General features: G+C 39.3%; 1 protein-coding gene across 4 annotated transcripts; it reads right to left on the reverse strand.

Annotated features, from left to right (window-relative positions):
* PRKAR1A (protein kinase cAMP-dependent type I regulatory subunit alpha) lies at positions 1–27,495 on the reverse strand. Of its 4 annotated transcripts, XM_078384349.1 has the most exons (13): positions 26,759–26,935; positions 25,437–25,609; positions 25,023–25,096; positions 24,382–24,567; positions 14,003–14,176; positions 11,135–11,226; positions 10,517–10,578; positions 8,020–8,066; positions 7,177–7,335; positions 5,370–5,430; positions 3,887–4,008; positions 3,046–3,127; positions 1–2,440 (listed from the first exon to the last, which is right to left on the reverse strand). In XM_078384349.1, the coding sequence occupies exons 4-13, from the start codon at positions 24,556–24,558 to the stop codon at positions 2,268–2,270; spliced, it is 1,149 nt and encodes a 382-aa protein (XP_078240475.1). In that variant the 5' UTR covers positions 24,559–24,567; positions 25,023–25,096; positions 25,437–25,609; positions 26,759–26,935; the 3' UTR covers positions 1–2,267. The 4 variants fall into 4 exon arrangements, with proteins under 4 accessions (XP_078240475.1, XP_020646964.1, XP_072846904.1 ...); XM_020791305.3 differs by lacking the exons at positions 25,437–25,609; positions 26,759–26,935 and adding an exon at positions 27,341–27,495; XM_072990803.2 differs by lacking the exons at positions 25,437–25,609; positions 26,759–26,935 and adding an exon at positions 27,212–27,316.
* Positions 27,496–27,565: the final 70 nt, after the last annotated feature.

The raw sequence follows: 27,565 nt of genomic DNA on the forward strand, positions 1-27,565 counted from the left end.
TTTAAGAATTTAAATCATTTTATTGCTTTACCTGCCATTAGGACAATCTATAACAAAAGGAATATATTAGCACATACAGTAAGTCAGACTAATAGTCCAGTAACGATACAAAAATGGTCCTCTGGTTTACTATAGCATTCTAGGGCAGTAGATTGTTTGTTTTAATTTGCTAAGGTGACCTAGCAAAAAAAGATTACTTCCAAAGCCCTGAATGTTAGCTAAAGCAAACTATACCAACTGTGGATTCAAACATGTTTAAATTGCACACAAAGGTAAAGCTTTAACTGTGATTAATATTTAACTCAGACATAGCTGGTTCATCTTAAAATTTTGTTGATAAAACTACAAAAGGGAGTAAACAGCAAGCTAAAAAGACGCAGTAGTGAAACTTGATTAGAAAGCCTTATATAAAAAAATGTGCATTTTTGTGGCGCTGCAACTAGCTTACATAAGATTTAAAATATTTTTGGTGCTTCAACAAGGATCAAATCAAGCTTCAAAAGTAACAAAGGTGTAAGGGGGAAAAATCCCTGGATAGATTCAAACTGAATAGAAGTTTAGAAGGAAAAAACAGCACTGATGACCCCTGAAAAGGTAGATATCCTCACCTCACCTAGGTCTCAAAGAACAAACAAAAGGAATTCACAATGTATATGTTACATTTAATCTGTTATCTAGAAATATGGGCACATTGATAGCTCCCTAAAGCTTTTTTATACTAAGGCTCCTATTCTTCAAAATTAAAATATGATTAGCAAACATTTTCCCAACATGTCAGAAAGGGTGTATACCAGGTCCAATTGTCAGGTGGTGGAGGAAGTCTGGGCCAAGTGGGATTCATAAGTAGTAGTTGCATAAAAAAATGCAAAAAACTTGCTGTCACTCCCAAACAAAACCCTATACTAGTTTTAAATAATTATTATAATGAAACTGAGTTGCCTACATTATCCAACTGTGAAATTTCATAAAGCCGGTGGGCAGCACTGAGTGCACACTGAATATCATTAACACAAACCTGGTAAATACTGAAACACACCTCAGACTTGACAACAGGCTAGCTTTCCAAAAATGGCTATTCCATCAGATCAATATGGGACTCTAGGCCAAGAAAAGGAGGAGATTAGAATGTGTTGTTTACTCTAAGTATTTTATTTTATTTTAAGGCTAGAAGTTACAAAAACTTCTCCTGGGGCAGAAGAGATTCTTAGAAAGAAGAGTCTTTCACAAAACTGGACGCCAGCTTTCTCTTTCCTGTCTTTTTCTGCCACCTTCCTCCATGGGACTGTGTATTATATGCTGCTTTGAATTATCAGCTATGAAACAGAACCACTTTTCTCTGGTTCCAAAACTAAAAGGGAACGCAAAGCTGTGAAGAGCAGACCAAAGACTGGACACAGAGAGGGCACCCTTCACTGTCCTGCTCTATATACAGAGCATGGGGTGTTACATTTGGCATTAGCTAAGGAGCCGTACAATTGTTATACCAGTGCAAGTATCAACACCAATATTCATAGCTGACTTTTGAGCATTTGCACAGGGAAAAAAAATAAGGAGGGGCAAATATGAATATTCACAACTAAGAACAGGCAGAAAGACTTGCCATGCCAAAGATCAGCAACGCTGGCAGTGGCCGCCAGAACAAAAGCTTCTACACAAAAACCTGACAAACAATAACCAGGCCATCTTGAACCAACTGAAATGGAGACAGGCATACAAAACTATCAGCTTTCTAACTGGTTTCACTAAGAGCTGCTCTTAATAACCAAGTCAAAGATAACCCATATCCAGAACATTTATGCCAAGAAATTGAGCTAAGAAGGTATGTTTCTCCATCTAAGAGAAGCACAGTAGAAAGTTAATCACAACCTAAAAGACACATAGGATTCACCAGATGAAATATGTGTGCCTTGAAATGATTTCCTACTGTTGCATCCTTAACTCTATGGCAATAACCTTGGTGCTGGGAGATTTCCCCAGCAAAAGGAATGGCAGTCACTGACCAAGTTGGGCAGTGGACATTGCACAGAGAAAAGCAGTAACAGCAAAGGTCTCCATACAATTTTCTATTTATTTTAAATGGGGTTGGGAGCACCAAAATAATGCTCTAAAATTTAAAATGGTGCTATAAAAAGCAACTGGGTTCTCTTTTTTCCCTTTCCTCTCTCAGACAGACAGGAAGCTGCAATAGCCAGTGGCCATGTGGCTCTGCACAAGAGTAACGAAGCAGTCTGCGTTTGTGAAGCATGTATTGGAGAAGGAGGGAGACTTCAGACAGACAGAGAGACAAAGCTGTTGTACTGCTGGATGTTCCGCTTGAGAATATCTGAACACGGACCCAAAACTCGCTCAAATCGGGGCCTGTCAAGCTTCACACATTTCAGTGGGCCACGGGCAACAACGGTGGCAGCACGCGGACGATTCATCAACAGAGCTATTTCACCTAAAGGAACAAAACAGGAGATTTTTTTTTCTCAAGTGGATGAGATGATGAGATTTAAAAATGAACAATGAGTGCACAAAATAAAAACTAATACTGCAGTCCTCCAGTCCTTAGGACCGTACTGTAACATACTTTGAATCTACTTCTCCAATGGAAGGAGATTTACTTTGGAGGCACTCATCTGACTGATGGTGGAAAAACTCAGTCTTTGTTATAGCTCCAGTGGCAGTAAAGGCAACAAGTGGGCATTCTGGGGACATGTCACAGGCAGATTGGGGGAAGCTTTGGATCTGCTTGACCCCAGATATACTCTAGCAGTGGGACTAAACTATAGTAATACTAGAGTTGTTGTGATTTATTTTCTCTTCCATGGGAATGGGGCTGAGGGACTGCACTCCTACTTTGGGTGATAAAAGCACAATAGGACTCATAACATGTTTCCTCTTCCCCACACACTCTCCTAAGATTTCTAGGAGTAGTTCAGGATACCATGTAGTAAATTCTTGCATAAGAATGATGACAAAATTTGTTTTTTAAATCCAAGTTATTTGAATTGACCTAAGTCTTTGACATTTATAGAGCACTCAGACATCAAGGAAACTCACCAAAGTAATCAGATGGTGCAAGTCTGCCCACTTCAACAAATTCTTCATGTTCTGACCTGCGCTGTAACACAGCAGCTGTACCCTTTAAACAATAGATTGTTAAGTGAGTTAAGTCCACAAAAGCAACCATTTTGTAACAGATTTAGGAAACAAAGCAAAGCGCGCTGTTTATATACCGCCCCATAGTGCTTAAAGCACTCTCTGGGAGGTTTAAAAGTTAATTATGCAGGCTACACATTGCCCCCTCAGTGAGCTCAGAAGGGTAGAAGGCAGCCTTGAGCCAACTACCTGGGACTGAAGCAGGTCATGAACACATTTTGGCTGCAGTACAGCAGTTTAACCACTGTGCCACAAGGCTCTCTGTCTAAACAGAAGCAATCCTTGCAAACAACTTGGTTTAAGCTGTCCCTTTAGCTCAGAGGTTTACTCAAAGGGAATTTAGCAACATTGTATGTAATTTGAAAGCATACCTCACAAGTAAATAAATAAATAAATAAATAAATCATTCATTCATTCATTCATTCATTCATTCATTCATTCATTCATTTTGCTGAATTTAGAACTGTTCTCTTTTTAAAACAACTCTGTTCTCAAACTTCTCAAATCTATATTGCAGAAAGAAATATTCAGGTTACTGCTGGTGCCAGTAGCTCGTATTTCACATTAGGTCAAAAGAACAAATGTTCATACAACCAGCATGTAAATACTATACAGTTAAAGCAGTGGACTAACATTACGTGGAATATAGCACACTCCAAAGTTACAGAAACCAAATGACGAAAACAACTTAAAACAAGTATTAAATATGCAATGTGAAAACAGCACTGGCACAGCTACTTACCTCTAGTATGATGAAGAACTCATCTCCTGGCTCTCCCTGCACCACAATTTTTTGTCCATCCTCAAATTGTACTGGCTCTAAAGCATCTGCCACTGTGAGACGTTCCCATTTGTCAAGCGATTCTAAATACAAAAAGTTGATACTTAGCTCATCTCATTGTATTACAAAGGTTTAGAATTAGGTTACCTCTTCACCTCTCCTAGGATATAATGTTCCTGCCAACACCATCATTCAAACAGCAGCCAAATCTCTATACACTGTTCCACATTTCAGTTCAAATCACCCAAAGGATTGTTTCAAAGGACAATAGCCAAAAAGTGATTCAGGCTCTTTTGACAACACTGAATGGCCCGTTTTAGACAGCAGGTGATGATTAAGGTGAGGAACAGCCCATTTTCACAGCAACACTTTTCAGGATCAACAAGAAGATCCTTCTTCATTGACTTGCACATAGATTTCATACTGCACTACAGAACATGTTCAGAACATGCGACAAAAAAAGACCTGACTGAATTTGTATACACCCAGGGAGTTGATGAAAAAGTCTGCAGAAATAAGGACAAAGGATTAGGCATGGCAGGGGACAAGACAGAAAACAGTGAATGTTTGTGCCTGATGAATCCAAGATAACAGAAGATCAAGTGAGAATTCCAAAGAACTCTCATAAGCCTGTAGAGAGGAGAGGCATCACAACACACACAAGCTCTTCAGACACAGCTGTTTTGTATCTGTAGCTCAAATCCTCTTATGCAACTAAACTGGCATAATACTAACAACAAACATTTGGAGGCAAATTGTCTCCCATGAAGCAATGCCTTGTAGATATTACCTATTGTGTATGTAACCATGTGATTTAGCCTGCAGTGATTTTAGAACTTGAGGCAATTCACTTCCAGAAGTTAGGCTATTAGCATGACACCAATGTAGCTGAGCAAGAGAATGTTGGGGGATGCCTAGGAAAGCCAACCACCACTCAACAATGAAAAAGACACTAAAACAGCACTTTAGCTCAATTAAGTCCTGTTGCTAGAGCCTATTGGGTGGGGGGGGAAGTTAATTGGAAATATATTGATAAGAAACTGCAGAGTGTAAATCAGGCCTAGAAATGGTGGAAAGGAATAAAGAAGACATACACAAGAGGTGAAAATACAAAAAGGAATTATGGGAGCATAAAAAAGAAACTATGAGGAAAGGACTTGAAAGGCAGTGACCCACTTCTATATAGAAGAATACGCATGAGAATATATGCCTGATTTTGATTTTTCTCCCCAACCTGTGGCAATCACCGGATTAAATCATCAATTGTAACTAGGTCCCTGGATTTTTGACCTGTTTGGGGCAAAATACACACATGTAGCATCAATAAAATCTAGAAGGGAAACTGCACCATAGCAAGAACACCACAATATTTATCGATTCTTGTGATTCACAGGACAGCGACAATCAGGCATTTAATAGAACTACTGGCAAAGTATTCACTCACCCAATATTGATACTTTGCTAAGAAATTCTTCATACATTTTTCTCTTTCTCAATGTACTACCCTGGGGGGAAACACAAACACATATAGAAATTACTCCCTGTTTAGTATTTTATACTACCTTGAAGTAGTCTGAAGAATTCCTAGGTAAATTCAACCAGATCCACTTTTGCCTTCGTTTAGGGATGCAGTAAAACCTGTTCTATTCTACCTGTGTTTTGATTAATTTTAATGTTATCCCTTTGGTCTAGTTTTCAAGTTGTCTCCATTCCTTTCCTCTAGTTTTCAAGTTGTCTCGGGGGGGGGGGGGGGTCTGGTTACAAATTGTTCATAAAGTTATTTTCACTTTACATCTTGAGAGTCCAAGTGAACAGGAAGATGATTTATTTTAATGTCACAGAAATGTTAAGCCTACCTGTTACTGAAACCCAGTATTAAACAGTTAAAGGTAGTTAAATAGTTAAAAGTAAAGTAAACCTATTTGAATAAACAGAACTTACACAGGACTCATCAAAACACCATTGGTTCAATGACGCTACTCTAATTATGACTTATTGCCTTTGTCTATTCCAACATCTTACAAAGGTTAAGTTCAGCTCTATTGCCAAGCACGCAATACGGAATGTATGTTGCATGTGAACAGTAACAGTTCTACTGATCTCAGTCCCATCCAGAGGTGATAGGACGCAATTCAGAGATTTTTATCCATGCCTTCTCCTGAAATTTATACTAGCAAAACACAGCAGGGAAGCCACTACATTTTATTCAAGACCAAGGATTAAATCGCCTGGAAAAAGCTATTTACAACTAAGGACTGTTTTTTAAACTTAGGTTGAGAGCAGCTGTTTAACTGAGTACATTGTTCTTTCTTAAGCTCCTTCATCAAAAAAGTAAATTAAAAATAGTTTTAAAAATGTAAATCCTGTTATATGTATATAACGAAGCTTGCAGAAAGTATACAACTGTGGACTCCCAAAATGCTTTTTGATTGCACCTTGTCCTCAACCCAATCAACACTGCTAGAAGCAACCAGAAATGCTAATCAGCTTCAAAACAAATTACATGCTTTCTCTGGGCCTCATTTTAAATCAAATCTGTACAGCTTAAAGTTGTATTTTGTTTATTTGCTGCATCACCATATTTCAGCAGTACAGATCCTGCTAGAACGAAGAAATCAATGCTATCCACCCTAAAACCAGAAGTTGTCTTATTCATGATATAAACAAAACTCTTTTTTCAGATTACTCCTTAGAAGTTGCTTGGAGGTTTCACATTCTAGTTTCCATTCTAAAATCTTCTGCTTAGGAATGTGCAGTATGGACCCTACTGGCTACATCAGGCTGACACACAAACCTTGTAATCTACAGGCACCCCCCTCCTGCAGAACTGGTGGTGGCAACTGTAAGAACTTTCTGCCTTCCCATCACTTTAGAGAGGGAAGCTGACACTTTGTTCTGTAGCCTCATAGACCTTACTCCCCTGAACAATAGAAACCTGCCACCAAATTCTATTAAGGGAGCAAATTCAGTGGTAAGCAATGCTTTTCAATAGCAGGTACAAAACTAACTGTTGGTGAGCAAAATTGGTGAACAATTTTTCCCTCGGGGCACAACCAACCAAAATTAAACTTTTAAAGCAACATGTAAGTTTCTACCGGTGAAATCAGTAGGACGTGTTTCATCACATTGGATCACACCCTTATTGTATTTATTTTATACCTTTCCTGTTTGCTTCAGATGATTGACAAGAAATAATGACAAGGTCACGCAATGCCTCTCAGAACTCCTTTTGAAAACATGTCAACACTTACCATAAGGATTCTTCTATAGCTGTCTCTATCAATACCCCACAGTTTCACATTAGTTTTTGCTTTGACTGTTGCTGCCCGGGGTGTGCCATAGATGAGTGCAAGTTCTCCAAAGCTGCCCCCTTCACCAACACTAGTGGCCCACTCACTGTTTACATATACCTAAGGAATCAAGACACACCGCTGAAAGTAGGCAGACATTGCCACAAACATATTTAGATCTTGGTCTGGTCTGTTTCATTTCAAAATATACAGGACACACTCTGGATAATACCCTAATATTCTCTCACAATAACAGTTTTCCACACATAAAATGCCATTATATTTTTATTTTGGTAAAATTTAATTTTAGTGACCGTTTGCATTGCTTTTGCATAATGCTAAAGGCATTATTTAACAGGACACAACACTTGGCCTATCAACCATTACTCATCTGATTCAACATTTTAAGACTGCAGTCCTACATCCACATATGTAGTATTCCTATGTAACTCAACAGCATTTGTTTTTAGAAAATATATTTAGGATGTTAGCAGTGTTTCTCAACCTGATCCCCCTCCCAAAAAAAGACATTTTGGGCTGAAAATCAAAAATAACTCTCATCACTGGCTATGTTAACTAGTGGAACTGCAGTCCAAAAGTCGGGGAAGAATAAAGATCTGATTAATCAGAACTCCAGAGCTGGAAGGGATGGTGAACTACAGTGAAAATGTATTCTTGAAGGCTTTACATTACAGTGTTAATGTTTGGTTGCTCCTGCATAACTTCGTCCCAGTAAAACAACCTATATATCCTAAAAGCATTTGAGAACAGTGAAATAATCTAATGTGGAGGGAGGGGACTTACATCCATTTCTCCTTGATCGACAACATAGAAATTATCCCCTTCATCACCTAAAAATGGAAAGAACAAATTTGAGAAATGATTACTGCAAGAATGGACAACTCTGGCCCACACTATATTAGCTACTGGACTCCAACTTTCTTGCCCCCCTGGACTGTGGGGTTATTCAGACATAGGACATGTTCCTTTAAAAGTATCAGGTTCTGAAATGATTTTATTGGTTTTGGTCTCATCATCCACATGACATTAAGACTTTCACCACATTTTTTCCTCTTTTCAACATTGTTTACTTTGGCCTTTGGTTGTTCCCCACACCCACCCAAAGGAGGAGGTATGTAGTGCTATGGAACTTCTTGCCAGAAGTTCACATCTGCTATCAGGGCCACCTGGCTGGAAGCTTTCAAAAGAGCATGTCAGTTAGCACACAACCCCTGTCGCAAAACTCCTGAAGAGAAGCTCCCACAGGAAAATCTTTCTTGAAATTTTTAAAGGAATTCTAAGATTTCCTAAAGAAAGACAGGTTTCTAATAAATAGCTTTTTAAAGGAAAGTTTGTATACAAATGCTAGTAATGTCCACATTGATTCACAACCAAGCAAGAGAAACAGGGTGGAATTTTATCCCATCTGGAAAAGCCCTTGGCCAGAAACTTCTAAAGTGCTGCAGCTGATCACTCTTATTGGCTTAAGCAAGCATCAGAACTATGCATCTCTCCTCTCTCTCTCTCTCTCTTGCATACACACACACACACACACACACACACACACACAAATTCTGTATTGGTTTGTAACATTTACACTTCCCTTTAGATTCATGCAAGTTGAAATTGCCATGTCATCCTGAAGTATCACTGAAAGATGGAGACTATTTCATCACACCTACACCAGGAATGGTGAGAAGTAACTATTTCATGCTAACTGATCTTTTCAGCATGCCATTGCTGAAACAGCTCATGTTGTCATGCAGTTTCTACCCAGCCTCAAATTTAGTAAAGGAACACACTGCAGCAGCTACACTGAAAGAAACTTCAGTCAAACACTGCCTTGCTGAGATTTAGTCCAATGCATCTGGAAGAAACCTTACGCTTTGATAAACAGTAAGCAAATGATCCCAATCCCAAAGAAGGGCAGTGCAAAGAATGCTCCAACTACCTTACAATTGCACTCATTTCACATGCTAGCAAGATAATGTTCAAAATCCTCCAAGGTAAGCTTCAGCAGTATGTGGACCGAGAACTCCCAGAAGTACAAGCTGGATTTCGAAGGGGCAGAGGAACTCAAGACCAAATTGCTAACATGCGCTGGATTATGGAGGAAGCCAGAGAGTTCCACAAAAACATCTACTTCTGCTTCATTGACTACGCAAAAGCCTTTGACTGTGTGGACCACAACAAAATATGGCAAGTTCTTAAAGAAACAGGAATGCCTGATCGCCTTATCTATCTCCTGAGAAATCTATATGTGGGACAGGAAGCAACACTTTGAACTGGATATAGAACAACTGATTGGTTCAAAATTGGGAAAAGAGTACAACAAGGCTGTATTTTGTCTCCCTGCTTATTTAACTTATATACAGAATACATCATGCGAAAGGCCAGACTGGATGAATCCCAAACCGGAATTAAGATTTGCTGGAAGAAATATCAACAACCTCCGATATGCTGATGATACCACTCTGATAGCAGAAAGTGAGGAGGAATTAAAGAACCTCTTAATGAGAGTGAAAGAGGAGAGCGCAAAAAATTTGTCTGAAGCTCAACATAAAAAGAACTAAGATCATGGCCACTGGTCCCATCACCTTCTTGCAAACAGAAGGGGAAGATATGGAGGCAGTGACAGATTTTACTTTCTTTGGCTCCATGATCACTGCACATGGAGACAGCAGCGATGAAATTAAAAGACGCCTGCTTCTTGGAAGGAAAGCGATGAGAAACCTAGACAGTATCTTAAAAAGCAGAGACATCACCTTGCTGACAAAGGTTCGCATACTCAAAGCTGTGGTTTTTCCAGTTGCAATGTATGGAAGTGAGAGCTGGACCATAAAGAAGACTGACTGCCAAAGGATTGATGCTTTTGAATTGTGGTGCTGGAGGCGGCTCTTGAGAGTCCCCTGGACTGCAAAGAAATTAAACCTATCGATTCTGAAGGAAATCAACCTTGAGTGCTCACTGGAACAACAGATCCTGGAGCTGAGGCTCCAATACTTTGGCCATCTCATGAGAAGACTCCCTGGAAAAGACCCTGATGTTGGGAAAGTATGAAGGCAAGAGGAGAAGGAGACGAGAGTGTTGGACACTGTCATCGAAGCTACCAACATGAATTAGACCAAACTCTGGGAGGCAGTGGAAGACAGGAAGGCCTGGCATGCTCTGGTCCCCGGGGTCATGAAGAGTCAGACACGACTTAACGACTAAACAACAACAACCACTAAATGAGCAGCTGCTTAAAAAACTAATGCACATACGAAAATTATATATAAACACAAAAATTGCCATCACTTGCCTTGCTGTATCACAGTCTCGCCAGCAATATAGGTGACTGGGAACATAGCATCAAAAATATCACTGAAAAAGATTTTAGAATTATTCAGCAAAAAAAAAAACAAACCCAAGAAATCTGAGGTTTGTTCAATATACTGTATTTCTAAATGAGGATGAGTGATAATATTTATATGAACATTTGTTTTGTTGAATTAAGCAGCCAGGTATGTTCATGTCCTACCTCTTCCTATGTTCATACAATACATACAATAGAGCCCAATTGTACCCTAATGATTTTTCTTTCTCCCTCACCTACAGCTATTCTTGCATTTACAGAAAATAACTATATAATTTAAATCCAATTATATATATATTTAAATAAAATTAAAACACATTTTGCTATTCTAAGACTCCAAACCAAGGATAAAAACAAAGTTCACAGTGTAACTAAACCAATCAGGAAATGCTGGTTACATTATAAAAGAAGACAATGTATTTCTGTTAAAAAATCTAAAACGGATACAGTATCACAATATGGGTCAAAAGAACCCTAGTTATTTTGAAGTTACTGATCCCTTCTACTGACTGTTCAGCACTATTTGAACATAAGATCAAAAGATTTGGAGCTAATGTAGCATACCTTCGTTCATTGTCATCAAGATGGGCAAAAAGCACATTTTTCTCTATAGCTTTTGCCAAAGCAGCCATGGTCTTGTAATCTTTTGGAATAACCTGCAGTATGGGAAAACAGAGGTTGGATTCAAATAGAAATAGATGTCCTTTAAGTAAACCTATTTCTAATAGCAGTTTTATCCTTGATAGTGTAGTGTAGTGTAGTGGCTAAAGTGCCAGACTATGACTCAAGAGACATGCACCTAAATCCCAGCTCAACCATGAAAACTCACAGGAGTTGGCAGAGGGAAATAATACCTTTTAACATCTTATGTATTTCAGAAACCATAGTCACACACAGTTAGTAGGCATCCTTCAGTCTCAAGAGACTATGGTAATGTGCTCTGAATAGAGGTCTTGGAACAGTATCTAATGTGGCTGAGAAGGCCAATTCGAGTGTGACAATCCCTTCCACACTGAAGATGGGATTTTGCTGCTTTCGGGACTGCCTCTTTGCCTCGGCCTGCTGAACAAGGGTCTCTTCAAATTGGGAGAGGCCATGTTGTACAGCCTGCCTCCAGGCTGAACGCTCAGATGTCAAGGTTTCCCATCTACTGAGGTCCATTCCTAAGGCCTTCAGATCCCGCTTGCAGATGTCCTTGTATTGCAGCTGTGGTCTCCCTCTGGGGCAATTTCCCTGCACTAATTCTCCATACAGGAGAAATTTTGGAATCTGACCATCAGCCATTCTCATGACATACCCAAGCCAACGTAGATGTCGCTGTTTCAGTAATGTATACAGTGGTGCCTCGCTTAGCAATGTTAATCCGTGCAGCAAAAATTGCCAAGTGATAACATCGCTAAGCGATTTTTAAAAGCCCATAGAAATGCATTAAAACGCGTTTAATGCGTTCCTATGGGCTTAAAAACTAACCTTATGCGAAAATCCTCCATGGGGCAGCCATTTTCGGTGATTCTAAAGCAAGGCAAAACAGCGGGCGGCCATTTTTTTCCCGGCAGCCATTTTGGAACCACTGATCAGCTGGCAGAAAATGGGGGCTTTGCGATGATCGCTTCACCACGATCATTGCAAAGCAAATTTTCCCCATAGGAAACATCGCAAAGCGATAGCAAAAACAGCATTGCTAAGCGATTTCGCCATAAAACGGAGTGATCGCTAAGCGAGGCACCACTGTACATGCTAAAAATTCCAGCTCGTTCTAGGACTATTCTATTTGGAAATTTGTCCTCCCAGGTAATACCAAAAATGCATCGGAGACAACTCATATGGAACATGTTCAACTTCCTCTCCTGCTATGCACAAGGGTCCAGGACTCACTGCAGTACAGGAGTGTCTCATGACACAGGCTCTATAGACCTGGATCTTGGTGTATGCCATCAGCTTCTTATTAAGGCATACTCTTTTTGCGAGTCTAGAGAACATGGTAGCTGCTTTGCCAATGTGTTTATCCATTTCGACATCTAGAGAGAGTCAGAGATCGTTGAGCCAAGGTACACAAAATCATGAAGAACCTCCAGTTCTTGTGTAGAGATGGTAATAGAGGGAGGTGAGTCCACACACTGGCCCATGACTTGTGTTTCAGGCTGATTGTTAATGCAAAATCTTGGCAGGCGGCACATAAGTTAAATAAATAAATAAAATTATATTTAATATGACTGTCGTCCTTGAAAGTGATTTCAGGCATTTTTTCTCTTACACAAAGCAATCACTAATTTCTAAAGTAATAAAAACTTTCCAATATTTTAAAAAATGGATGTTTGTGCTGTTTTGCCTACTTTCTGAAGATAGTAGGAATTGTCCAGCTGATAGTTATCATTCCTGACTGGTGCAAGATTTGTTGACATTTTTCCAGCAAAGACACCATTCAAAAACTACTGTAGGCTTTAGGAGTCACAGAATCAGCATAACCACTGCATTTTCCATGTATAAGATGACCCAATATATAAGATGACCCCCACTTTTCCAACTCCAAATAAGAAAATTTGATCACTGCTTTCCCCCTCCACTTCCTTAGCCCCGTGAAAGCAGGATCAAAGGGCTGCGGAAGTGGAGGGGGAAAGCAGCAATGAAAGGGCTGCAGGATCGCAGCCCTTTGATCCTGCAGCCCTTTCACGCTGGCTTTCTTCGCCACTTCAAAAGCCCTGTCGGGCTTATGCTGCTTTTCCCCTGAACTTCATAAGCCCCACAGGGCTTAGGAAGTGGTGGGGAAAGCAGCTAAGCGGCTGCAGGATCAAAGGACTGCAATCCTGCAGTGCTTTCATCCCTTCCCCTCTTTACTTCCGTGTATAAGACGACCCTCAATTTTTAGTCTAAAGATTTAAGAAAAAATATTGTCTTATACACGGAAAAATATGGTAACAGTGTTCTTAAGGAAGAGATAGTTGATCTTGAATGACCATCAAACAAGCACAACAGCTCTCACCTCCTTGAGGCTAACATTCTTGCCTCTTGTTTTTTATTTTACCCTTCCTACTTGCTAGCATCATGGCTCTGAGGAGTTCTTAAGTGTGCTTACGGGTTTCCCATTGGTCAGCTTGCTAGCACTATGCTTTCTGTAAACTGTATACAAGTCAAAAGGATCGCAAGAACAACACTTTAGGAGTTCCAAATTCTGTTGAAATTAACTGGGCAGACATAACAGAATCAAGAGAGACACTTTGCTTTGTTGAGCCCACCTTTTAAAAACAAATAGCTCCTTACGACATATACACAAATATATGTTTCTATAAAAAATTAAAATTAAGCCATCACCAAACTAAGCATCTGTTAGTTTATGATATGCTGTATGGTATCTCACTAATTCTAAGACAAAATAAGTTTTATATGCAAAGCACAAAATACAGCATATCTGAAGGAAGAACCAGAATGCAATACCTTTCTAACATAAGAGGCAGCATCCTCTTCTGTGTAAACTTCTGCACTGATGGCACCACGCCTTCTGCGGCCCTTTACCACTGGATTCATGGGTGGGGGTGGAGAAATCTCATCTTCACGTGAGTCTGTGCGGGAGCTGGCTTTCTGCTGACTCATAAACTGTTTTGTTTCTTCCTGTAAAGGGGCAAAATAGTTCTTCATTAACAAAGTGATACTAGCAAAACCATTTTCCTCTCTTGCTATTACATCCATTTAAAGAACAATCATTAAGTTGTATTATGCACTGAAATCTCAGATTGTAACTTACGTATTAGAATCTCTCCTCTCATAAAGTTTGTGAAAAGTAGCATCCTATCTGTGTGTTCAGTATGGAACACGGTGATAGAACGAATCAAGCCAAAATTCTCCTTTGAGGCAAAACTGTTAAAACTCAGGCCATTGTACCTTGGGCACACAAAGAGAAGGCAAGACTCACTGGAAAAGAGAATGCTAGGAAAAGTTGAGGGCAGCAGGAACAGAGGGAGACTAAGGGAAAGACTGGCTCAACAAAAGAAGCCATGGCCTTGAGTGTGCAAAAAAAGAATAGGACTGTTAGCAACAGGACCTTTTGGAGGTCACTAATTCATAGCAGCAGCACTAAGTCAAAAACAACTTGACAATATGGAACATGAACTGTTGTAGAGGATTTGAATAGTGAATTTAAAACTGTTCCAGAGGAATATATATGAACAAGAGTGGAGTGAAATCCTACTGTTAAACCATAATTATTATCTACAGACAGTTTTTATTTTAAAGCAGAAATAATTTTCAAATGCAATAAAGTTCTAAACTAAGCTTGCACTTAACACAGAATATAGTCAGTCAGAACCTTTATTGGCATAAACAAAAATCATATATACAGTGTAAGAACAAACTATTAATTAAGTGAATCCACAAATTCACTCTGTCTTAGTCTATGACTCCTCAGGATCTGTTCAAAAAGGCAGCCACGTTCTCCACTGTAACTGACTCTCTTGCTGATGAAATATACCTCAGTGTGTCACAGCCCCTCTTCTTCAACAAAACGGATCTAAATATTTTCTGTGGAGATCCATGCAAAATGGACAATACAAATCATGTGAGAGAGTGACTCCACCCTACCCAGCTTGCAGGAGCAGCAGCTCTTGCTATATGGAATCCCACTGAATCTCCCATACAGCGCTGCTGATGAAACAGCATTGCATCTAGTAAGGGTGATGGCCCTGCATCCTGGGGACATGTTAGCAGGTAAAGATACCATGCTGGTTGACCAACTTTGATAGGAATCTGCAGGCTCATTGGTGAACAGGTCTTATTCACAACACTCTGCAGTTCCAATATGGAATGTATATGTTGGGACCAAACAGTGCTGGAAAAGACCTGAAAAGACAATAAGAACTGTTAAAATATTTCCAAATTAAAGGTTCTGAACTGCCTCTGTTCATACTTTTAAAAACTGGAATCAAGAAGACTACTTGACATTACTACTATCCTCCAAGGAGACCATAGTTTTCATAGTTGTCTTCACACAACCCACTCGGCAGCTCAAACTGAGATAACAGCCAATGCAATGCTAACAAGTCTCATTGCTAAGGCTCATCACACAAATTACCGCAATGGCAGGTTTGCTGCTAGTTCCATGGAAAAGGCACAAACAGGGATACAAACTTTCTCCCAATATTTACATCTAGAACCCCCTAGACAAAATGCTAGCACTTCACATACAATTCACCAGAATGCAAGACTATCTTTTATGCCGCTGTCTATCTCTGAATCCCAGTACTCTGTTTCAGCAGAATGGAATACATTTGAGGACCTATCTACTATTCAATTAAGTGGTCAGCATGAGAATTAACTCCAGAAGAAGACAACTTATCAAATAGCACATGATAATTTTAGTTGTGACCAGATTTTCATTCCCAAGGGTGTCTCTCATATGAGTCCATTAAATTAGATCAGACTGTGCACCATTAAATATGACTCTATGACCCTTTAGGGGAAAATTAGAACACTCAAGATGAGTATTATTCCCCAGAGAATGGCTAAAATCCTGTTGTTTAATGTAGTAACTCAGACTAAAGTAGACCCAGTGAATCAGTGATTATTCAGTGAATCTTCTGTAAGTTCCATTGATTCAAATGGGCATACTCTAGTGTGGTTTATTACACTAAGAAATGAGATTTCAACCAAAATAGGAGAAATTTCTCTATATACCTTATAACTTTTTCAGAAATTGAATACTTTGTTCCAGAAACTCATGCAGGTTTCTGCAGAACTACAAATATCCCTGACAAGGATGCAGCCCTCAGCCTATGAAGATGGATTGGGTTTCCAGATATTGGTCTATATCAGTGGTTACCAACCTTGGGTCTCTGGATGTTCTTGGACTAAAACTCTCAGAATCCTTCACCACTAACTGTACAGACCAAGATTTCTGGGAGCTATAGTCCAAGAACATCTGGGAACCCGAAGTTGGGAACCACTGGTCTATATGTGAGATGAGGGGCAGAACAGATTCCCACACAAGTGCCGTCCACTCTGCATGAGAAAGGAGAGAAGAGTCTAGATCCTGGGGTAGAGGGGGCTAGATTGAAAGGAAAGGAACTGACATCTGCCAGAGGAAAATTAAGGAGATGAAAAGCAGAAAAAACAGGGGATGTAGGGGAGGAAGTAATGGAGCAACTGGAAAAAGCGGGAAGAAAAAAATGAGGCAATTGGGCAGCTAATGAAGGCAGGAAGAGAGGATAAGGAGGAAAAGAGTGGAAACTGGCAAACAGGGGGCTACATATAAAGAACGACCGTCAAGGGAGAAGGTAGTTGAAGCTGGAGAGGTGGAGGCTTTAAAAGGAGGGAAGATATTTCCTCCTGCCAGGGAGTGGGTCTGACTAGAAAACTCATGGACATATAAATGGGAGAGGCTGATGGTGATATGATGCTGCACCCATCCTGATCCTGGAAGGTATATCAGATGTACAGTGCGATAAATGTAATGCCCTGACCATTGCTGTTGCAGGTTTCTTATCTGCAATTCTGAAATTGTCCCCTGCTTCTCACTCCTAATTTGTGAAATTTGTGTAATTTTACTTTTCCTATTTTGCTTGTGTTGTTGTAACTTGTAAATGCCATTAAAGGTTTCAGAACAGAACAGTGTTCTGAACACATTTCCGAAACACGTTTACCTTCTTGACATTTGATCTTTCATAATGCACATCTAAGACAGAGCACACAAAATAGCTGAAAACAGAGATTTGAAAGGAGGCCACTGAAACACATTATACACCGATTTCCATTTTATCTATAAAGAGCAAAAAGTATTGTAAGATAACAGAAAATAGATGGTTTTTGCAAACAAGAATCTTAGCACAATCTATTTAGTAACTTTAAAATTGCCTTTTTGTTAGTACAGTGGTGCCTCGCTTAACGAGTGCACTGTTTAACGACGAGTCTGCATAGCGATGTTTTTGCGATTGCAAAAGCAATCGCATAACGATGTTTTCAATGGGTAAACATCACTTTGCGATGATCGGTAAGCGTTTCACTTACCGATTATCACATAACGATGTTTTAAAAACAGCTGATTGGCGGCTCCAAAATGGCTGCCGGGTAAACAAAATGGCCACCTGCAGTGTTTTTGTGCCCTTTCCTCGCTTACCGGGCAGCGAAAATGGCGGCCAGATGGAGGATTTCCGCATAGTGGTGAGTTTCCCCATAGGAACACATTAAACGTGTTTTAATGAGTTCCTATGGGTTTTTTTTTCCCGCATAGCGACGAATCCGGATGGCATCGCTATGCGGGGCACCACTGTAAATACAAATTGACAGAATTCCTACAGTGTGTAAGCATTAACAAGTAGTAGTAACTTGATCGTTGTTTATTTTATTTGAAAGAAAAAATCCACAACCATTTAATGTGATTTTTTTAACAGCAAGCTTTTAATTTTTCTCCTTCTAAAACTAGATGCTAAGTAATTTGAAACAACAGAAGTTACCACAAAATATTGAGGGTAGCTTTCTCCAACTAATACTGTATATTTCTTCAGTATACTAAACTACTTCATATTTGCCTCATATTTTTTACATAAGCCTGTGACTGAAACTAAACCAAGTTGTTACTCCCTCAAAATACATATTACAGACATAGTCATATCTAAAAGATTCTTTACTGTAAAGTGATTTTGCAGCTCAAAGTCACTGCACATCCAAACACCAACACACAATGAAACAGCAACCCAACTCTAAATCTTTTTGGCATCCAATGAGGGAAATAATACAAAAAAGGGAACGCTAGGTTTCACTAGACTGATTTCCACCCATCTGATTGTGGGTCAGACATGTTGCTTTGCCTCAAGAATGGGCAAAAACTGGCCCTCTGTGTAAATCGTGGTATTGACTGAATCAGGGCATATTTTTAAATTTCAAGGGGTTATTATTACTTATTTAGCCGCCTAGAGTGGTCATGTTACCAGATAGGCGGGAAATAAATAAATAAATAAATTTTATTTATTTAAAGTACAGTATCAGCTTTTCCACCCATTAGTACTCTTGTCTTAAGAGCATTTATGACAGGTTAAAATAATTAAAATATATTTTATATATTCTTTTAAAACAGATTTAAAACATTATGTAAAGATCAGATCTAACACCAGCCTTTCTTTGTCAACAAAACACTCTGTTCATTAAAATATTATCTTTGCACTCTTTTTGAGGTACGTAGTTGCTTCAAACTCTGAACAAAGACAGCTGCACCTGCAACTGTTACTATGATATATCAAACATTTCCCTTGATAAAGAATTTGCATAAAATACACTATATCTACAGACATATATTTTTAAACTTAAAGAAATTTCAGTGTTATTTCTTTAAAAATACAATGTATTCATCCTATATCAGGCATCAGATTTGCAAATTGAGTTGCATTTGCTAAAGTTGTAAGCTAAGAGGCAAACACACAAGATTTAGCCTTTCAACATTTCACAAGGTTTAATGCTATTCTCACCAGTGCTGTTTTGGAGGAGGAAGGGGGTAGCATTTAATGGAACATACATTTTAAACTGGTTCAGTTTTCTTATTGATACCCAGCATGAAGATTTGGTTGAGGCTTTTATGTAATTCTCTGGCACGAAACTACTTAACCCTAGGCACAGTACTAAAACTAAGTTTCACTGACCTCAGTGGGACTTTCTCTCCTATAAGCAGATATAAGACTGTACAGTGGTGCCTCGCTTAACAATTGCCTCGTTTAGCGATGAATTCGCATAACGATGTGTTTTTTAGAAAATAATATGCACCGTATAACGATGTTTCCTATGGGCGATTTTCGCTTAGCAAAGTTTGGGACCATGCTTCGCATAACGAATGCGATTTTAGGTCCCCTGCTTCACTTAATGATGTTTCTTTTTTCAATTAAAAAAGTGTCTTAGAAGGGTCAAAAACGGTTCTAAATGCTTGGATTCGTTAGAGGACCCCCTAAGTCATGTGCAAACCTGATTTGGCTTTGATCTGACTTTTCGTTAATTTATGGTTAATTTTTTTTTCGGCCCATAGGAATCAATGGACCTGTCAAAATCTGACAGCTCCATGCTTTCCTATGGGGGAGAAAACAATTCACCATAAATTAACGAAAGTTCAGATCAAAGCCACATCAGGTTTGCACACGACTTAGGGGGTCCTCTAACGAATCCAAGCATTTAGAACAGTTGCTGAGTCTTCATTAATTTTTTGTGAATTTTTTCTTCCCCCATAGGAAATAATGGAGCTGTCAGATTTTGACAGCTGTCAAAAGCTGGGGGGGGGGAACTCACCATTAATTAACGAAAAGTCAGATCAAAGCCAAATTAACTTTTGCATCCATTTTAGAGGGTGCAGAAGCTAATCCAAGCATTTAAAACCATTTTTGACCCTTTTATGACACACTTAATTTTGCAAAAATTGACTTCACAAAGCCATTGAAATGTATTGAGTCAGCTTCAATACATTCCAATGGAGGAAACATTGTATCGTTTAACGATGTTTCCTATGGGTTTTTTCGCTTAAGGACGGCAATCCGTGCCTACTGGAATGGATTAACCGGTTTCCAATGCATTCCTATGGAAAATGGTGTTTCGCATAACGATGTTTCACATAACGTTTTTTTTTTAACCAATTAAAATCGTTATGCGAGGCACCACTTGTACAGTATTTTGAAAGAAACACCAAAGCCTCCTGAATCATTTCTGTCACTCATAGAGAGGGCACTGTGTTTCATTCTTTGTCTCATTTTTTAAAAAATTCACTTCCCAATTCATATGGCAAATCATTTTTAATTCATTTATATTCCTCTATATAGAAGTCTGCAAACTTAGCTCATCTGGGTACTACTGTTGAGAAATTATTGACGTAAGATACTGCCATAGAAGATGCTTTTCAATGATTATAAGTCCATCAACTACAAATTTCACTTAGGACACTTTAAAGATTCATAAGCTAAAGCGGACTGTTCTGATTATACAATGGGTTTCAATTCAGTCTGCTGCAACATGGCTTTCTAATACACGCCAACTCCAGAAATAGTGTTCAGCAAGATAACTATTGAGATAAAACGCAGTCAAAATATTTTTTTTCTTAGCAATTATAATCTGTCTCCAGCTCAGAAGAAATGAGATACTTTCAGTAGTTAAAATCCTGGAAATGTTCACAGGGGCAGGGAAAGGTTTGCTACTGTGACCATAAATATACCAAGTTTCAATCTCAATTATATTTTCAAATAAAGTAATAGGAAGAGAGGAAACTACTTTCATTGATAATCACTATCCAAATTCTATCTTTTTTAAAATCTAAAATAATGTACTTGTAATAGCCATGGGGTATATATAACAGATAATATTTTTCCATCTTTCTTCAAGAATAACTCATTTTATAACATTAATATCACATGTTTACAGCTAGCAAAAAGCAGGGCTTCATGCAACAGTTCCTTATTAACATACTTCCTTGTGCAAATCATGTCCAAACTCATGTTAATGAAGCACACTTATTTCTTGTTTTACACTACCTTTTTAAGAATCTATTCACAGGCCTCCACAAGTCCACTCATTATAGGCAAGGTCCTTGTTCTATGCTACTTGAGATCTCTAGCTGGAATAAGTTTGTCCTGTCGTGCTTTTAAGGGTGGGGAACAAGCAGAAGCAGAGTAATTGACTCACAGCTTTCACCTTTTCCAACTCTCCCTTGGCCTGATATAAAAGAGCTCCCTCACCTGTCCCCCACCTTCTTTTGCATTTAATTACCTTTATTCATACTTAGTTTTATTTTATTCATTATTAAAGGCTGAAACGAAATAAGATTTACTTGTATTTTTTCTGTATTTCTATAGAAATTGTCTTACAGGTGTGACTGAATGAAACACAATATACATTTTATCAGTAAGATAAAGTGGTATCTGTAAATAGAGGTGTTTGTGTTTTGACAGTGTTTCTGCTCTGTAAACAATGGATACAAATAACTTCATCTAATTATATGCTGGAATATAAAGCATACAGTGTTCTAGCAGGTTAAAGACAAAAGTGCAATGTTTATACTATTTGGTTTGCCAACTGCACAGAACAATGCTTTGCCTCTTTTTATTCCTACATACAAACACACCTATAAAAATAACTAAGATTAAATCTTCACTTTAACTTAGCAAGGCTTGTAAGAATCAAGGTTTCCCCTTTTCAGCTAAAGACACCTGCTTATAAGTAACTGCTTCCTCAGTATTCAAAACAGAGATATCCAAGCAATTCAAGAATTATTTGTGGCTAGAAGGTAGATCAATTAAGTTTATATACTACTCTTTTATTCTGTAGTTTTAAGCTGTTGCAAAGAATGCTCCTGCGATATTATAAATGTAAAGTGTTTGCTTAAGTAAAAATAGGGTATTTAAAACTCAGTTATCTTATTTTTTTATTTATTTGCTTAAATTTTAATTAAATCAAGTAAAGCTACTACTCATTATTGTAAAGAAAGATCATTTTAACTATTTTCACTTATCACAAAATTGTCTGAAAAATAAACATACATGCCCAAACATGCACCTACTGGTTGAACAGAACGTGCAGTTCTATCTGCAACTATCACTTCTGTCACACCACTGCAGCCCCCTGTATCCCATAAACCAATCTAAAATGATCCCCTAGAATGGTATGATGTGACATACAGAGGATCTGAATACAGCGAAGCCGACACCAGAATCAAGGGTTGCTACATGAATGCTAGGTCCTTTCTATTGCCACAATACACCTTTGGATTATAAAGCCTGATACTTAACAGCTCACACAACTCACTCTGCTGCTTTTAGAAAATACATTGCTCAACATTTGGATAAAGCCAAAATACAAAATACAAACAGATGACAAGAATTTTACTGATCACAGCACTGATGTGTTCATATATATACACATCCTCAAGGCTCAACTGAAAGAGCCAGTACGTTGCACGACATATGAACACAATGCCTCCTACTCCAAACAAATTATGCATTCTCATAATAGTGTTCCCTGTAAATAAAAAATATGCATTAAACTAAAAATCAGCAGTCAATCCAAGAATCACTAAATATTGGCTGTACGATTTGCCTTTAAGGCATCAGCTGGCACTGTATGAATGCTGTTGACCTTCTCTCCTTCCACAGAATGTTGACATAGTGAGGGGAGAAGCTGTTAATGATAGAGCAGTCAAAGAACAAGAGGAATAAATATTTTTTGTGGTCCTGCTATACAGCTACATGGGGAGAGACACGAGTCTTTTTAAAAAAGACAATCAGTACAAATTATAGAAGTAGCATCCCCTATAAACAAGGCATAATCCAACAGGAAAATTTAAAATGTGAATTACTGCTAACTAATGAATTGACTTCCCTGGCAATTTTATTGCTCATCTATACTTTGATACTTATGTTTTGCCTATACAGCTTCAGATTTTACATCAGTGGAAACCGTTTTCACTGCAAGGCATTAAACTAACCTTGACAGACCAGAACATTTAACAGTATCCTAAATTTCTCGCTTCCCTAGTCTCTCGGAATTAATGCAATCCAGAATTCAAATATTCTGCACTTTCACAATAACATGTGAAGCCCCAAATTAGTCTTAATTCTTGCAAATAATTATATTCCCCTCCAGTGATGGTGTGGGGACCCTGCATTCCTGGACTTCAACCTTCATCAACCCCAGGCAACATGTTAGTGATTAGTGATGATGGTGAATTGCCCAACAACTTCTGGAGGGTTACAGATTCCCTACACCTACTCAAATTCCAAGTGAACTAGGAGTTTTGTGTTTTTCTGCAAAATGTTTATAAAGCAATCTGGGAAACAAGCTTATTACATATGAAATCAATTGGCAAAAGAGATATAACTTTAAGGCTGCAAGACATTCAAAATGACTACAGTTGTATGCCATGAAACTACTTTTATGGGCATGCAATTACTTCCCCTGGTGCAATAGTAATACTATACAGTACTAGTTTTATGCAGAGGTCTGAACCAAAGCAGGGAAATGTTGGCTGTTCTGCAATTTCTCATTAACCTTTACCACTGCAAATGTTCATTGAAGCTTCTGGTTGTTACGGCTGAAAGGCAAATGGAGGGCAAATGTTCCCCACTCCAGCCTCTACTTTACAGATTGTTTCATAAGGAACCAGAAGAATATGAAAAAAGACCAGGCACCATAGGCTCTAATTGATAAACCTAAAATTAACACTGTTGCTAGACATAACTACTGTAAGCAAACTGATCACAATAAATTCACTGAAGTTTTCTAGGTCATGCTGTACTGCACAATCATAAAACAGAAAACATTCTCCTCTGCTAATGGAATCCAACATTAAAAAACTCAACTTTTTTTTCTTTCAAAAGCAGGACTGCTAGCTGCTTTTTTCCTGCCTTTGAGCTATGAAGAAGCTTTTGCTCAGGCCTGAACATTTTCAGTCCATCTTTAAATAAATGTGATAGCTAAGTGAAGAAAAGTTTTCCAGTTTTCTGCCTATATGTACTTACATGAAAATCACAGGTTTAGAATACCTTATAACAAAACTTCTTGAAGACAGAAAAGGCTGGCTATAAATGTACCGAAGACTCCAATATTTTGTAAGCAGAAATGACTTCTCTCTGCAATCTTCCTGAAATTCATTTTCTTACCAATTTATTTTCTCTACTCCACTTAAGAAACTATTATTGCATAGACATTTTCTAGCAAAACTGCAAAAATTCAAATATTAATTTGTATTTTCCTCTGTGAACAGCTACAGTTTTAATGTACTCCAGGCCAAAATCAACACTGACTCTAAGTTATTTGAGAGATGATGCAAATAGTTTTCTCCCCCTATTCTCCAAACCTATTTTTACCTTCTCCAGTCTTTCAAAATACTCCCGGAGGAACCCCATGGGTCTCTCAGGCCGCACTGTACATAGCTGGACGATGCAATCCTTCAAGAGTTGCTGGATATTGTGTTTTTGCACATACTGTTCACATTCACGGAGGCTGCGCTCCTCTTCACTGCTGGTGCTGGTAGAGGTTGCCATTGCTGCTATCTAAAAGAAACAATGCATTTAAAAAACCTTTAAAAAGATGTCCTACTGCTTTGGTAGCAATATTATTGCACTCATATTTTTTAGCACACACAGCAAACATACACTCTAACTTGTTTACAGCTAATTAGCAACAAAGGAAACATGAGGCACTTCCAAAATAAATTCATGTTCAGTACTTCTGTCTATGCCCTTAGCCACCAGTAATTAAGAAAACCATAAGAGAAGAAATAAGCAAAGATATATATTCAGTTACCTTACAAGTATCACTATCTTCCAGCCATACATACCAGCTAACATAATAAACCAAAGTAAAAATAAAATATTGCATTTAAATGCCTGTTTCTTCTCTGAAAACAGTTACCAAAATAAATAAACATTCCATAATGCTTTATATCACTTATGAAAATAAGGTTTTGTGAAACTGAGAATGCATTTTCCAACTGTACAACACTTACTTGAGATACAGCTAACAGGAACAACTACAGGTATGCACAGAATTTAAAGGAGAGGATGTTGATCCCAGTATCACCTTTCAAGAAGGAAGGAAGAAGGAAGAAAGTGAATAACTTAAACTCCCAAGTGTTACTGTCCTATTAATACATGCTTTCCTAGGTGACATATTTAGACACACTGCACATATGGCAATACACTTGTGATAACAAATATATCCCTCTAATTTCTGTTACTGAGGGTTATACAAGGACTAAAGACAATGCTGAATTGCCCATTCCACTCCAAACACATTGCATTATTGTCAACTAATCTGTAGTGTAAAGGTTACAGTACACCAAAACTGCACATTACACCCTAAACCCATTGCATTTTGTTATGGGTAATCATTGCAAAAAAGTCTAAAGGTTGCACTACACCTGTTTATGATCAGACAGTACACACATGCCCATGTGGCATTCACACTGAGTTGCTTGAAGTTCTACAGTTACCCCTTTTGTTTTGACAACTTGCATAACGAAGGTTCATAATAAATTCCTTAATTAACTGCCCCAAAGTAATTCCATGGCTTCATGATAGCCTGCACATTTGTCTGTGGAAAAAACATTCACACTGCTGATAGAAAACATCAAATATCACTGCTCAAACACCACTGCTAAAGTACCATACAAGAAGAGTCTCTCGAATAGATAACCTCAGTTCTGCAAAGCATGCTACTTAGCAAAGTAAGTCTCTACCACAGACAGTTACTGAATTTCTTTTAACGAGGGCAAAGCCAAATATTTTTGCAGCCTGATACCATCACCAACTGGAAAGTAATATCTGATGCAGAACTTTGCATTTCTACCAGTCTTCCCAATGTGAAGGGGAAAAATACAAGTAAATTCCACATCCAAGATCACTGATAGGTTCTGAAAGCACTGCCTTTGACAAGGAAAACCAAGCCAGGAGTCCTCATGCAATTCCTTTGTAAACATACTTGTAGTCATGTTTAAACGTCAAGCAAATAACAATCTGGTTGCAAGTTAGTTGACAAAGTGGAAAGGGGTCCTATGGTTTTACTGAAACACCAGATACAGTATAATCAATGCAACACCTAAAAACTTGTTTATCACTGCATTTGCCATTTACAGCATATCTTCTTTCAAATCTCCTTCCTTTTACATCCATACCCAGGAAAGTCCTACAATTCCTGGTAGAAACATAGCTCATTTAGACCTAGTATCTGCAGGAAAGGAAGATGCAGACATTCAAGAACTCACAATTCCTGTGACTACTTCAAAAGTAGATTTTTTTAAAAAAAAAACCATCTCTCCCTCTTCATCCAACCTACACAAGAAATAATATTCAAATCTCTCTTCTCCTTCCCATCACACATAATATGAAACATACTGGAAGACCCATATAATGAATTTTTTATGACAGAAAGAACAGCTCCATTTTAAGCAATACTGAGCAATCTTCAACTGTACTTCAGTCCATGTCTTTACTACTGATACTAATCCCATCCCCATTTCTCCCTTGCTTGTTTATTAAGTAGCTCCATTCCCAACCCAATCCTGCTTCCCTGGAATAAAGTTACACCTCAGATCAACCATCTTCTTTCCACTAGGAGGACTCACCCTCCCGCAAACGTACATGCAACCCCTCGCTTAGACGGTTCAGGAGCACTGAAAACGCTTCCCCAGCCCTGCTTCCAGGATTTTGCACTCCCGGGAAGAAGGAAAGGCCTCAACAACACCTTTAAACCAAAGGATTTTCTCTCTGCCTACATGGCGTCACCCTCCACGTACACCCTTCTCGTCCTGAAGGTAGTAGCTCTGTATGCTGCAGCTACGTGATCCAGGAGCCCCTCGGCCCCCCGAATCGGCTCTCCGCACACCTCTAGCCCGGACTCCCTTCCCACTCCTGAAGAATCATGGAGTACCGTCCCCTCTCCACCCGGCCTGGCCTGCCCTGCCCCGCCCCACCCCCTGGGCAGGGTACTTTGAAACAGAAGGTGCCCGCCCCAAAATCTCCACCGCCGCTCCCTGCAAGTGCCCCCCCGTCCCCTAGTTGTTCCCCCCACCGCTCCCTCCTTCCCTCCCTCCCCCTACCCCACCCGGCCCGGCCTTCCCTAAACGGTTTCTCCCCTCATGCCCTAGCAGAGAGGGATCCCTGCCGCCGCCGCCTCCTCTCCCGCCACCGGCCTCACCTGAGGTGAAGGAGAGAGAGAGAGAGAGAGGCCTCCCTCTGCCGCCACTTCAGCTCAGGCGTACCGGGTGGCCAGTGGCTCCCCCTCCCGCTCCCCTCCGCGAGGGCTTTGGGCCCAAGCGGGACTTACCCCCGGGGGTCAGGGCGGCAACTCCCTGCCTGGGCCTCTTCTCTGGCCCCCCTTCCGCCTCCTCCTCCTCTCCTGCCCCGACTTCTGGCCTGCTCTTTCTCTGCCTCAGCAATCGCTCCCACCGGAAACCCTGATCCCTCCGCCAATCGCCGCCCGGCCTGACGTCAATGGGCCTCGTTCTCACTTGCCGAACCGTCACCCAGGCAACCTTAAAGGGGAAGCGCC

Source organism: Pogona vitticeps, chromosome 2 (genome assembly GCF_051106095.1).
Source record: "Pogona vitticeps strain Pit_001003342236 chromosome 2, PviZW2.1, whole genome shotgun sequence".
Lineage (NCBI taxonomy): Eukaryota > Metazoa > Chordata > Lepidosauria > Squamata > Agamidae > Pogona > Pogona vitticeps.